The sequence below is a fragment of the Thamnophis elegans genome, chromosome 1, assembly GCF_009769535.1.
Source record: "Thamnophis elegans isolate rThaEle1 chromosome 1, rThaEle1.pri, whole genome shotgun sequence".
NCBI lineage: Eukaryota > Metazoa > Chordata > Lepidosauria > Squamata > Colubridae > Thamnophis > Thamnophis elegans.
Window position 1 is genome coordinate 167,683,038 of NC_045541.1, and position 12,521 is coordinate 167,695,558.

Below are 12,521 nucleotides of genomic sequence, written 5' to 3' on the forward strand. Positions count from 1 at the left end.
TTAAGAGGGAGAAATGAATAGAGCTATAATGCTGATTTTTATTATTATAAAATTAGAGATTATTATCTATATAACGAATACTGTAAATTTTGACTGTAATTGCAGTCATTTGGACCTGGATGACACACTGTTTAATGGAAAATAAAATGTTTAAATATTTTTAAAAAAAAATAAAAAGAAAAGAAAAGAAAAGTGAAGGTTCTTTTCATTGAATTTCTTGGGAACTGGCCTGCTATTAGTATACACACAGAGAGAACCAAAACACTTGAGTAAAGAACAGGTAGGTGTGGTTGGTATTTGAGGTGCTTAACCGTTGTTCTGTCAAAGGTCTATGAGATTTATCAAACCCCTGCAAAATAAAAACCCATTCTGCTTTAAAGGACAAATTCTTGGCATTTTTGAGTCTCTAGTGCCACTTCAGCGTCTCTTAAGATGCTGTGGAGATTCCCAGTCATTCAAAGGTGTTTGTCAAAACCCAACTGTACTTGTTTTCCCTTTTCCTTCAAAAAAAGTCCAGTTGCCTTTTTAAAAGCACCTTTGGGAGTAGAAATGTAGTCGAATGTAGCCAAGAGTTGCGGGAAAGAGGGGCTTTTCCCCAGAGATCAAAGAGACAATGAAGCTTAAAATCTTTGGTATACAGGAAGAGGACGAAGGCGGACACCCCCCCCCCCTAGCACTTCATATGGTGATAGTTATGTAGAGAATTGATTTAGTCTAGCAAGATTTTGGTCTATAGGTGAACAAAGATGAGGAAAGTACTCTGAACTAGCTCCTTGGTTCTTTCTTGGTTCTATGGGCTTGACATTAATCTTGCCAAATTAATCAATTACCTGCATACAAGATGTGTTCTATGAATTGCTAGGTGGGGGGTTCACCTTCACCCTCTTCTTACATATCAAAGACCCCAAGCTATGTTGTCGCTTCCTCCCTCCCGCAACAGTAGTCTACATTCCACCACAAGAAACAATGATATCTGCCCCTAAGTCATTTTTGAAAGCAACAGTGAAGATCTGTCCAAGCTTCTCATTGTGCATCTTCTCTATCTTCTCTTGCAGTGGTCCATGCAGTCCGTACCGAAGATGGGGCGATTGAGAATGGTGTCCACCAGCTCAGCTCATCCGAAGTGGATGAGCTCATCCATAAAGCCGACGAAGTGACCCTGAGTGAAGTCTCTGAGAAGGCTGCCAAAGAGGCCCAAAGCAATCTCCCAAGCCAGAAGGTCACTCCCCGGAAGGAAATCACAGGTGTGCAGGCTAAACCAATGGAGAGCCCAAAGCTTGCGGGTGACGGGCCAGAGCCTAGCAAAGAACAACCCGTCACCATGATCTTCATGGGCTACCAGAATGTGGAAGACGAAAATGAGACCAAAAAAGTGCTGGGGCTGGAAGGAGAGCAAATCAAGGCCGAACTGGTGGTGATAGAAGATGCTGAGAATAAACAAGCGGGAGACCACACAGCAGATCACGCCCCACCTAATGGCAGCGCGATGGAACCCTTGACTCAGAAGGAGGAAAACCAAGTTGGAGCACAGCCATCGGCCAATGACACGGACCCCAAAGGAGCAGACCAGGATCTTGACGCGAAGAAACAGCGTTGTAAATGCTGCTCGGTTATGTAAGAGGCCCTTGCCAAGCCCCTCCCTCAACTGTACAGCCAATCAGGACTGCCTTTTCCCATCATTCTCACCTGGACACCTTGACTCCGCCTCTCCAGTCACCTTCTCAGTTCTACAAAGGTCTGAGTTCAAAGTGTTGCTATTTTTACTTAACAAGATGTGCTATTTGCATCCCCCAAGGATGTTTTCCCCCCTTATTTTCAAGTGACTGGGGGAATATAAGTGCAGTGCTGGTGAAATCATGTAAAATAGCCAACAATGACACTAAATTGCCAGTCTGTTTTTTCCCCCTGCCTCCATTAATTCCTTTATTCATTATTTCATAAAGGAACAGACCCAAAATCTAATGATGGAAGTGATCCAATCAGTCCAGTCCCTGTTCTTTCTTATTTGGACATTTTAAATTGTAATGGTTGACTATACACGGAGACCTTTTGATTAGAAACGAAAAAGAGTGAATGCTTCCCCACAGTTCAGCCCTGTTTCCACTTTCTGAAATGTTTAAAGAAAGAAAATTAATTGATCAAGAAAGGAGACGCACGATTCTTGGTTTCCTCTTGAAATTTCTGAATCTTTTGAAATCCAATTACCTTTGATATCTCCCAAAGTCCTTCACATCCTAATTTCCTTAAGGATACTGGTAACAAAAATCTGTGAAGATGTGAAGATCAGAAAACTATCGAACAAACCAAGTTTTTCACAAGTTTTAAAAATACGTCAACTCATTTTTTTTTGTGCACCACAGAACTTGGTCCTGAACCAAAGTATCCAGATGTTAGAAACATCTTCGCCTCCAAAATAATTCCATGACATCTTCACAAGAATTTATTGGCCTTCCCATCCTGTTGATTGCAGGAGCTTTGACAAGGATGTAATTGTTGAGCTTTAAAGCTCTGAAAAAGAAAAAACTGGGTTGATTTTGTATGTTTCCCCCCCAAATGTTATGATGACAGCTACTCTGGACTATAAGACTCTAGGGCTATAGTTGATGTCCAAGTAGACTTTATGATTCAGTGAACAATCCCAGTCGATAATAAGAATTACTGACGCTAAATGTATATTTTGTGGCTGCTAGACCAGTCTTCCCCAACCTAGGACTTACACATTGGACCATTTGGCTACAGATGATGGGAACAGTCATCTAACACATCGGAAGGGCATCTAGATTGGGGAAGATATGATGGATTCCGTCAGTAGAACAGAGAGCTGGGCTGGGCTGTCAGGTGCTCAGCATCGGACAATGTACCTGCAAATAGTTAAAGAGTAACAGGTAGAAGACCAGCCCAATGAAAACCCCAGGCCAGACTGGTGGGGGGAATGGGAGGGTCAAAGGCTTCCCTGTTAGAAGTGGCAAAATGCATTTAAAACCAACAGTAAGCAAAGACACAGAATGGGATATCATTTGGAGGCAAAAAGGAGAAATTCTCAGCCATTGGCACAAAGTGAGTAATAGTGGAACTGTAGAAGAGGTAGAATTGGTGCTAGCCAACTGGCACTATGGCTCCTGATAAGCTGAATCACGGAGAAAGGTCCCTGATATCAATTTGGGGGTTGGGCATTGTTTTGAAAGTACTTCCTTCTCTCTGCTTCCCCCTTAAGTCCTTTAAGGGAAAAAGTGCCCTTGGCACGATTAGATATTTAACAACAAGTCTTCTCTTCCTTCCTCCTCATCTCTATCTGGGCCTTTCTCATTTTTATTTACATCCTTTAAAGGGTTCTTCAGTTCAAGGCTGCTTCGCAAACATTTCTTCTAATTTGTGGTGCAGGGGTCAGCAACCCGTGGCTCTGGAGCTGCATGTGGCTCTTTCATCCCTCTGCTGCGGCTCCCTGTCGCCAGTCAGCTCCACAATCGATAGAGCTTTCAGTCAGGATAGGTAGAGGAAAAAGGACGCCGTGCTAGGAGGAGAATCTGGTGGGGGAACTGGACTTCCAGTTAGGACCTTTGTAGCTCTTTGAGTGTTTTAAGGTTGCTGACCCCTGCCTTAAAGAAACGAAAGTCTGCCAGATGTCTTGGCTTCCATCCCTGCGATATTACAAGTTGAATTGCCAAAGTAAACAGTTCCACCTCAGCTACTGGGACAAATAACATGTCGTATTTGGGTTTTGCTTGGGCTACCTTTTCTGAACTTGCACCCCCCCCCCCCAATTTTATGGAGACTATAGCTTCCAGGGTTCCCACCACTTGGCATAGATCTGTCAACCAAAATTCCGGGAAATGTAGTATCATGATAAGTCTGGAGGTTCCAGATTATGGAAGGTTTATCCCATATATATATATATATATATGAAATAAGAGGCAAAAATATGCAAATCTCCATAAATGTGCATATATATATAGGCTAATCATCCTTCTGGCCATGATCATACCTAATTAATAAGGCATCTTAATTTCTCTTTTGCTTAACTAAGATCCATGGATTGGCCTTGTTTTCTAAGCTATTCCCCAGCTTAGACCTCTTCATGCTGGTAAAGTGTCCGTGGGGCACCGCTGAGTAGTTTCATAACTGCACTTCCTGTTGTTGTTCTACTCCTTCTTAGATTATCAGCACAGCTTTCTTTTCAAGAATGTGACTCAAGGCTCTGAGATGGATGATCTTTGAAAATATAGAATAGGATGGGATCAGGAAACATCAGTTTCCCCAAATTCAGCTGAAAGCAAGTTTCCCACTGAGCATTTCTAAGCATGATTTGCCGAAAAGGTGAAAGATGAGGTTCTCGCAATCTCAAACAAGTTCCACTTTAGAACCAAATTTATCTTTTGGTTTGTTTGGATGGAGACTTTCTCATTTTTTATTTTTTTTGTGAGCTGATCAGCTAGTTCTTCCCCTTCCAGATAATTGAAAAGTGTATAGATAATTGTTGTCAAAGCATCTCCTGAATCTTTCCCAAGCTCTGAACAAACCATTGCATTGGTTTCTCGAAAATATTACAGCTTCCAAATGTTGAATCCGGTTCCACAACATCTCCAAGAACCCACACAAATATAAGCAGGCGGCCTTCACAAGTCTTTCTTGGACCTGATGGAAGTGCAGTGAAGAAACATGGTGCAGAAGACCCCCTGTGCATATAAGGGCATTTCCAATGAAATCTTGCAGGGTTTCCTTTTTCCATCCCAAAACATTAGAATCCTACAGATCAGCATTCAAGAATTTCAGGATTTTGGAGTATGTTCCCCATTCCCATCTTCCCAGCAGTGTTGAAGTTTGTGACAGACACGCTGGTCAAATGGACTCTGATATTATAGTTGCAATGTTAGCGCTCCAAGTTGAGGGAAGCCATTTTGAGGACACTTCCTTATATTGATCAAAAGAACCTGGAAGAAGAGTTTCCCATAATGATATTGTTCAAACACTTTCTTCCATCTGTATTCATACAATGCATCCGTGTAAAGTTTCAGGGCGGGGAGCAGTCACTGGGTGAGCTGCTTTTGCACATTTCTGCTTGGCTTGACAATCATATTTTTCTGAAGGAAGTCATCCTGTTATCTTTCCCCTCCCATGTTTTGCTTCCTTACTTTCCTCTAACTAGTAAAGCAGCAGGTGTATTGGAAGAAGCCATTCAGAGATGCCCTGCTACCTCTTTCACCAGAGACGTTGGGCTTAAACGTAAAGCTTTTGCCTGTACAATGAGTTGTGAACCCCTCCTAATTCAAATTATTTGTCCATTGTGATCAGGGATATCCACAGCAGCCCTAAAATGAAGCAGCCAATTGAATCTGGAAGTTTTGACATTCAAAGCATAGGCTGTCCTGTTGAGTGATGGGTGTTCTTCAAATTAAAAATGTCCTAAATTTGCAAAACTTGATGAAGAGTTGAAGGCAAACTTAAAGAGGAAGGAACAAGATTCCATGGTTTGACCATTATGTAGCCCCCCCCTCCCCCGTAAGCTAAACTTTAGAGATGAAGAAGGAATTTAGCATTCCAGCATTGAGATGATCAGCAATCTAAGAATGTGATATGGGTTATTTTTTGAGATCAAATCACAGAACTGGGACTGATGCAGAAATCATAGAATAACAGAGTTGGAAGGAACCTTGGAGGTCTTCTAGTCCAACCCCCTGCTTAGGCAGGAAACCCTAAAGCACCTCAGACAAATGGTTATCCAACATCTTCTTTAAAACTTCCAGTATTGTAGCATTCACAACTTCTGGAGGGAAGTTGTTCCACTGATTAATTGTTCTGTCAGGAAATTTCTCCTTAGTTCTATGCTGCTTCTCTCCTTAATACAGGTGAGCTTTCTACAACATTTGTATGGATTCTTACTTGTATAGTTGGGGCTCCACATGATAATGTAGGCAATAAAAAATAGAGATATGGGCTGAGCTGCTTCTGCTATGTTATTTAGAACAGTATTTCTCAACCTTGACAACTTTTTAGATCAGTGCACTTCAACACCCAGAATTCCCCAGCCAGAATGCTGGCTGGGGAATTCTGGGGGTTGAAGTTCACGCTTCTTAAAAGTTGCCAAGATTGAGAAACACTGCATTAGAGCTTGGTCATTTGCATTCAATCCGTGCCAGACAATAATCCACATCTGGGCCATGCCTTATTTTATTACTATTTCCCCGCCACCCTCTCTCTCTCTGGCTGAAAATTACCTTTGCATTTCCAAATGGGTGAGAGATTGGGGATGGAGACCAAGGAAATAATATTTAAAAGCTCAAAAAATGTTGCATTGGTAGTTATGATGAAGGGGCATAATCATACTAATTGAATTGTAAAGGAATTCCTTGGGATTTAAGATGGATTCAACCAATCTCCGTGGTTGGGCAAGGCTGGTTGTGCTTAAAAAGTTATCATGTATTATTCTGTTACAATAAAACTGAATTATCCTGCATAATAAATACAATGTATGGGTGGCGAAAGAGGGTGTTTAAAAATGAGAGATCAAGAATTTTGCGGTGGAGTGGAGGAAAACCCCGTTCAAGAGATTCTGGGAATCCCTTCAAATTTGATGGGTCTCTTCCAGGGAAAGAGAAATCCACTGATGCCTCCTTGCAAATTTCTCTATCTGACCTGAAAAACTGGAAGAGATAAACCCCATGACTTCCAAGCCAAGGAAAGACTGTGTATCTCCAGACTTTCTGCTAAAGCTGCCATTATTGTTTTTGGCTCTGGACTCAACAGTCCGTTGTTGTATTTTGTGACTTGGAAACTAGTCCTCCTTCTGTTCTCCAGGCGTGTCACCTGATCATCTGCTCAACGGGCTTCTGAAAACTCACAGCTTACCAACCGACCCATCGTTTTGTCAATGGTCAACTCACAAGCCAAGAGATCCCGCACGCTGTTTGCATAACATTTTTGGCACTTTGTGGAGACATTACTTGGGAGTCTTCTCTGTCATGGACAAGGGACAGACTTCAAAAGCTCTAGAACATCTCAAGCTGTTCTTTAGGCCATTGGGAAGGCCCTCAACATCAGCATCTCCAGCAACCAATCTCCATTAGCGATGTCTTCTTTCCTCCTCTACTCAACAGTGATCTTCATCTGGGTTGTTTGACCCAAGACAAACAGCAGCAAACACTCCTTACCTGGATTTCTCTGAAGCTGAGAACATCTGTCAAGGGGACTGTAGGAGAATCAAGGAATGAAGAGGCTATCCGGTGCTGCTTCAGAGATTCTGGTGCTGGCGCAGTTAAACCCCTTCCCCACTTTTTCTCCCCCACAACCTAGTCTCTGTCTCATCTAATGTGTATGACATGGTGATGATAACCTTTGTGTGCCCAGTTCTCCACTGTTAATTCCTTTCATATTCTTTGGCTCGCAGAAGTGCACTTCCCCCTTTCTCCCAAGCTTTCCAAACATCATGGCCAACTGTTTGAAGATCTACCTTAAACACACCCTGCCACACACACACTTGCACACTTCTCTGTTGTTTGTTTGTAATATACTGGAACAGAGCAAATAAAAAGTGTGAATCATCTGGAACAAAAATGTTCAGAAGTGTTTCTTTCCTTTAAAATAATAATAATAATAATAATAATAATAATAATAATAATAATAATAATAATAATAGTGAAAATGGTGCTTAGGTTGCCCTTGGAAAAAAACCTGCAGAAGTGGCATATGATAAGAATGATAGGGAGGGAAGGGAAGGAAAGAAGGAGGGAGGGAAGGAGAGAAGAAAGGAGGGAGGGAAGGGGGAAGGAGGGAGGGAAGGAAGGAGAGTAGGAGAGAAGAAACGAGGGAAGGAAAGAGGGAGGGAGGGAAGAAGAAGTAGGACCGTTGTAAGATAAGATGGATCTATGGGATGATAAAAAAGCAATCTTCAAGTATATTGTCAACGGTAGGGAAAAATTGTTATAAATACATATTATTAATAAAAGTTATGAGATTATATAATTGTGAATGTATATATGAAATTGATAAAATAAAAATTAAAAAAAAACAATATAAAAGTAAAAAAGAAAAAAAAAGAATGATAAATGCCACATTGTACAGAGATGAGCAGGCCAATTCTAAAAATTCAGCATCGGCACTCAGCAAAACAGGTATTCCAAACATGGAAATAAGGGGAATTTTTTTAAAAACATATAGCAATGACAAAGCAAACCAACATTCTTGGGAAAGAGTTTCAAGGAATGTGTTTGAATATTAGTAGCTTGGGTTGTGAAGGTGGCTCAGTGGCTAAGATGCTGAGCTTGTCGATCAGAAGGTCGGCAGTTCAGCAGTTTTGAATCCCTAGCGCTGCATAATGGGGTGAGCTCCCATTACTTGTCCTAGCTTCTGCCAACTTAGCAGCTGAAAAGCACATATAAAATGCAAGTAAAAAAATAGGAACCACCTTTGGTGGGAAGGTAACAGCGCTCCGTGCGCCTTTGGCATTTAGTCATGCCGGCCATATCACCATGGAGACGTCTTCGGACAGCGCTGGCTCTTCGCCTTTGAAATGGAGATGAGCACCGCCCCCTAGAATCGGAAACGACTAGCACGCATGTGCGCGGGAAGCTTTACCTTTTAGCTCTGGTTGCCCCAACTGACAGTTCAAAACGCACTGACGATGTCTCCTCGAATGGTGATGAAACATTTGTAACCAAATTGCCAAGCTCGGAACTCAAACCAACAGCCTAGAGTTTCAAGAGACATGTGTTATTCTTTAAAAAATTCTGGCTTGGTAACAGTAAACCTAGTTTATACAAAAATAGGCAATCCTCCAATCATTCCCACCCTTGTTCTCCTGACCTTGATTTCAGCATCAAGGGTGACAGATTTTACACCCTGTGGGCAGTGGTGAAATTCAAAATGTTCTACTACCAGTTCTGTGGGCGTGGTTTGGTGGGCGTGGCAGGGGTAGGATACTGCAAAATCCCCATTCCTTCCCCACTCTGGGGCCAGCCAGAGGTGGTATTTGCCGGTTCTCCGAACTACTCAAAATTTCCGCTACCGGTTCTCCAGAACCTGTCAGAACCTGCTGAATTTCACCTCTGCCCATGGGGCATCATAGACACCACTAATGAGACCCACTCCACTAATAGCCATTTTGGTCAAAAATTGTGATACTTGTAAAGTAACCGTGATTGATTGTGTAATTTTTTTTGCAGTAATTACAGGCCGTTGAATTTAAAAAGTTCCTTTAGTGACTGTTCAAAGCATTGAAAAAAGTGATTTATGACCATTTTTCACACTTAAAGCAGTTATAGCATCACATGATCAAAATTTGGATGCTTGACCACTGACTCCGATTTATGACAGTTGCAATGTCCAGGGATCATGTGATCATCTTTTGCGACCTTCTGACAAGCAAAGTCTATGTGGAAGGCAGGTTCACTTAATAACCTGTGACTAATTTAAAATTCACTTAATAACTTGTGACTAACTTAACAATTCACTTAATAACCTGTGACTAACTTAACATTTCACTTAACACCTGTTGCAAGAAAAGTCACAAAATGGGACAAAATTCACTTAGCAACCATCTTGCTCAGCAACAGAAATGTTGGGTTTCAATTGTAGTTGTAATTGAAGGACTAGTTGTATTAAGCTAACACGATGGTCATTAAGAGAACCCATTGGTTCTCTTCAGTCAGAGCCTTTTCAGTAGTAGCTCCGACCCTTTGGAACGATCTCCCCGTGGAGATTCGTACCCTCACCACCGTCCAGACCTTCCGCACAGCCCTTAAGACCTGGCTAGCCCGTCAGGCCTGGGGACAAAGATAACTTGTCCCCACCCGAATGATGAATGAATGTTGCTTACTATTTTACTTCTATGTATTGTTTGTGTCTATTGTCTGTATACCACCACCCCCCCTCATTTTATGTAAGCCGCCCTGAGTCCCCTCAGGGAAAAGGGCGGCCTATAAGTATTAATAAATACTCTAAAAAAATACTCTAAATTGGTTGCTCTCTGGCATTTTTTTGCTGAAAACTGGAAGTAAACATCAGTTTCCAGAAAAAAAGTGTTGTAAATCAGCCACATGACTATGGGATGTTTCAAACAGCCATAAATACAGGCTGGTTCCTTCTCCCAAGGAGCTTCAGAGAGCAGAAGTTCGAATCTTGGGTCATAAGTCTCTTTTTCCATCAGAACTTCAAATGGTTGCTAAGTGACCAGATATAAGTTGAGGACTACCTGTCCTCAGTGATGGGATTCAATTTTTTTTTACTACTGGTTCTGTGGGTGTGGCTTGGTGGGCGTGGCATGGCTTGGTGGGCGTGGCAGGGGGAGGATACTGTAAAATCCCCATTCCCTCCCAATCAGCTGGGACTCGGGAGGCAGTGAATAGATGGGGGCGAGACCAGCCAGAGGTGGTATTTACTGGTTCTCCAAACTACTCAAAATTTCTGCTACCGGTTCTCCAGAACTGGTCAGAACCTGCTGAATACCACCTCTATACCTGTAGCCCTAAAGGTTTTTCAAATTATGAAGAGGGGAGTTGACTGAAAAGTATTTTTTTTCTCTCCTCTCCTTGTTAGAGGCTTGGTGGAAGGCAGTTTTTGAACTTGGGGGTTATTGAAAGAAGTCAATTTGGCAGAAGAGGCAGCGTGGGACAGGAACAGGAAGGGCCACTTCATCCAGAGATGGTGTTAACGGATGGAGTTCACTTCCTCGGGATGCAGCATTTAAAAGAGAAAACAAATGAGGGAATTGGTGGCACGTAGCCAGCAGTTTTGATAGAGGAACTGCCTCATCTCCCACCCTCATAGAGACAATCTGATTTTGGTTTTGTAGAGCAATTGAAACAGCCATTTCTCTGCATTTTGTGACCATGTAAGACAGCATGCTGGCTGGGGGATTCTGGGAGTTGAAGTCCAAACACCTTAACGTTGACAAGTTTGAGGCACACACTAAGGGAAGATATCTGAATGACCACTACAGCAAATATAATGCTATCAGGACATTTTTTTTCTCTATTTGTTCTTATGTCTCTCTTGTGCCTCTCTTTATTACTTTATTTTTTTAAAAGTTGCACACTCTAGCAGAACTTTTCTCTAAACCAGCTACAATGCATGATTATTATATGGCTGTCATGGAGACTGAACAGTCTACCTCTAAATTTCAGATACTGGGGATTAGCAAAGAATACTACACTTGTAAGCTGAGTTCGTATAATACACTAAACCCCAATTAACAAAACACAATTGTGCCACAGCTGAGTAGCATATACTTTTCATGAGGGAAAACTCCAATGTTAAAATCAATAAATAAATTGTGGGAGGAAATAGCAGAAGTGTTTCTTAAAATACAATGATTAGAGGGGAGCCAAGATGGTCTAGCATTTCTCCACTCAATGCAACATGGAGATTTATATTGATTTACGGTATATTTTGCATTTTTTTGAACCACCCATCTCCCTCAGAGTTGTACTGAACTTGTAGTTCAACATATTTGGACGTCAGCAGGTTGGTGAAAAATGGATTAGGGGATCAGGTTGGGGAAATCCAAACTCAAAATCCCAATTCTATTAGTAAAATTTGTCTGTCTCTGTCTGTGTTTGTGTGTCTGTCTGTCTGTCTGTCTGTCTGTCTGTCTGTCTCTATCTATCTATCTATCTATCTATCTATCTATCTATCTATCTATCTATCTATCTATCTTATATCCAACACACCTTCCTCCTCTTATTTTCCCTATTGGTCTTCAGATACGCTTCAAGGCGCTAGTCGTCACTTATAAAGCCCTTCATGGTATTGGACCTGGGTACTTGAGAGACCGCCTGCTGCCAATTACCTCCAATAGACTGATTAGATCCCACAGATTAGGCCTCCTCCGAATTCCATCCACTGGCCAATGCCGACTGGCGACCACCCGGAGGAGGGCCTTCTCTGTGGCTGCTCCGGCCCTTTGGAACGAGCCCCCTATGGAGATTCGGACCCCTCACCACCCTCCAGGCCTTCCGCAAAGCCCTTAAAACCTGGCTGTTCCGACAGGCGTGGGGCTAATTAGTTTTTGTCCCCCCTCAAATGGTATGGTTGTTGAGTGTTTTGTTCGTGTTCTTTTTTCCTATTTGTACCCCCCCCCTGACTTGGTTGTGAGCCGCCCTGAGTCCCTTCTGAGAATAGGGCGGCATAGAAATATAATAAATTCAATTCAATTCCCCACAACAGCAATCCTATGAAGTAGGCTGAGAGATAGATGATTAGTTATGGAAATGCATTTGCTGGGACTTTGTCTGAATTGATTGAGGATACTGTAGCCCCCACAAACATTGGATATAAACTCCTAACATAGTTCCACCGTAAACCAAGGTTTGAAAAGACCAATTACTGTGTTCATTTTATGTAATTGCCCAATCAAATAAACTGCATTATGCCATAATATGATGATCTGATTGGAAAAAATAAAACCAAGGTAATGCCTGGATTCCCACAGAGCAAGCCGTATGAGGTTTTTTCTTTTGATCAGTAAAATGTAGAACAGTGGTAGTCAATCTGGTCCCTACCGCCCACTAGTGGGCGTTCCAGCTTTCATG

At 42.1% G+C, this 12,521-nt stretch overlaps 1 protein-coding gene across 2 annotated transcripts in view; it reads left to right on the plus strand.

Annotated features, from left to right (window-relative positions):
* PALM (paralemmin) overlaps positions 1 to 2,986 on the plus strand; it is a 101,054-nt gene extending 98,068 nt beyond the window's left edge. For both annotated transcript variants that reach the window (XM_032238854.1, XM_032238855.1), the window contains exon 9: positions 1,056 to 2,986. In XM_032238854.1, coding sequence (XP_032094745.1) covers positions 1,056 to 1,618 — 563 coding nt within the window. In that variant the 3' untranslated portion in view covers positions 1,619 to 2,986. The remainder of the gene's footprint in view (positions 1 to 1,055) is intronic.
* Positions 2,987 to 12,521: the final 9,535 nt, after the last annotated feature.